The sequence below is a fragment of the Cyprinodon variegatus genome, unplaced genomic scaffold, assembly GCF_000732505.1.
Source record: "Cyprinodon variegatus isolate N-32 unplaced genomic scaffold, C_variegatus-1.0 Scaffold109, whole genome shotgun sequence".
Taxonomy (NCBI): domain Eukaryota; kingdom Metazoa; phylum Chordata; class Actinopteri; order Cyprinodontiformes; family Cyprinodontidae; genus Cyprinodon; species Cyprinodon variegatus.
In genome coordinates, this window is record NW_015150562.1 from 148,381 (window position 1) to 150,222 (window position 1,842).

At 36.5% G+C, this 1,842-nt stretch overlaps 1 protein-coding gene across 1 annotated transcript in view; it reads right to left on the reverse strand.

Moving 5' to 3' along the window:
• The window catches only part of LOC107084776 (supervillin-like), a 41,364-nt gene continuing 39,522 nt past the window's right edge, over positions 1-1,842 (reverse strand). The window contains 2 exon segments of the mRNA XM_015374780.1: positions 1-48; positions 237-389. Of these exon segments, the coding sequence (XP_015230266.1) occupies positions 1-48; positions 237-389 (201 nt within the window).

The following is a 1,842-nucleotide window of genomic DNA, read 5'->3' on the forward strand; positions in this document are numbered from 1 at the left end:
TCAGTTTGCTTGCAGCTTGGAAGGGAAGCACTTCATTTCCAACATAGCCTAAAACAGAAACGGTGTAGAAAAATTAAAAGAAGCGAAACACAAGATTTGAAAAATTAGGACCCAGCTTTATCAGGATGTTATGATTCTGCTGCAAGTGCATAATTATTCTTTTCTAGTGAACATTGCCCTCTGCTGGTTGAAAGAAGCCAATGTAGTGCTAGTGGTTCGTGCTCTCTGGAGGTTACCTGAAAGTCCTGACCAGACAGTTAGACCTCCAGGTTCTGTGGCTCCACTCCTTCAGGTAAGGGGCTCTGCAGCTCTTCCACAGGGTGTTGGCTCTTCATGAGCTGGGCCAGGGCGTCCTGCACCAAGGTCAGCTTCACTTCCCCCGAGTCCCTCTACAACACATCATAATAGAGAAGTGCAATTGCTTAAAACCAAAAATACTGTATTATTAAAGAGGGCAGCCACAAAACATAAATAATTTTATTTCATTATGTATCATTTGAATTTTTTTCATTCAACCGCCAAATGTTCTATTATTTGAAGGTCTTTCAAAGATACAAGTTTACTGAGTAAATTAAAGGATTTTTTTCCCAGCAACATGGGTTTAATATTTCTTAAAGGAGTGAGTGTTTTTTTTTTTTACTCTTATTTTGTGTTTTTTATCCTATTTTATGTTTTCCTTTTTGCTATCAGGCAGGTGAATTTCCCCTATCAGTAATTAAGAAAGTATCTATATATCTAACTGTTTGACTACAGAAATGGAAGTATAAGAATTTGCTGTTAAATGTTCAAAACAAATATTCATGAGATGAAAAACTTTCAATACCCAATATCATTTTTGAACCTATCCCTTATAAGAAAATTGATAATTCATCCATAACCTTTAACATCTTTTGTGGCTGCTAAATGGAAGAGGGGAAATTAAATAGTTATAAACCTGCTTAAAAGAATAATCTTAAAATGTTGCATATTCATTGTCTATACTCACTTTGATGCACCCAAATAAAAACAAAAAAAGTGAAATCTATTTCTTTCAGTAGAAACCAGATTGGAGGACATTATAGACCACCTGGGTTTGATTTATTCTAAGGATAAATACAGGTAATGATGGCGACAGCAAATATGTGTGGAAATAAGCTCTACTAAGAAGAGGCAACATGCATCTGGAAACATTTTGCATGTCGCTCAGAACACAAACCAAATATGAAACAAAACAAACATAGAAATTAGGACTGTACTGTGTACTTGGGTGATATAATATATAATGCTTATATATTCTTCCTGCCTGAGTAATCGCATTAACACTATAAGGGCAGTTTTTGATGTTTAACCCAAGCTTCCTTCAACCCTAAACCTTGCAGTTTAGGCTGGAAATAGTCTTATTGGAGAGTCAAGAGTAAAATATAAGTATGCCACAGCTAAATTTCTTTTAAGGTCATAGTTAGAACTTTTTCTTAAAAACTAAGAAATGGTGGGTTGAAGTCAGAGCTCAGATCATACACTGCCTGGCCAAAAAAAAGGTAATTCACTCTAATACTTTATTGGACAGCCTTTAGCTTTGATTACGGCACGCATTCACTATGGCATTGTTTTGATAAGCTTCTGCAATGTCAAAAGATTTATTTCCATCCATAGTTGCATTAATTTTTCACCAAGATCTTGCATTGATGATGGTAGAGTCTGACCCCTGCGCAAAGCCCTCTCTAGCAAATCCCAAAGATTCTCAATGGGGTTGAGGTCTGGACTCTGTGGTGGCCAATCCATGTGTGAAAATGATGAGTCATGCTCCCTAAACCAGTCTTTCACAATTTGAGCCCGATGAATCCTGATATTGTCATCTTGGAA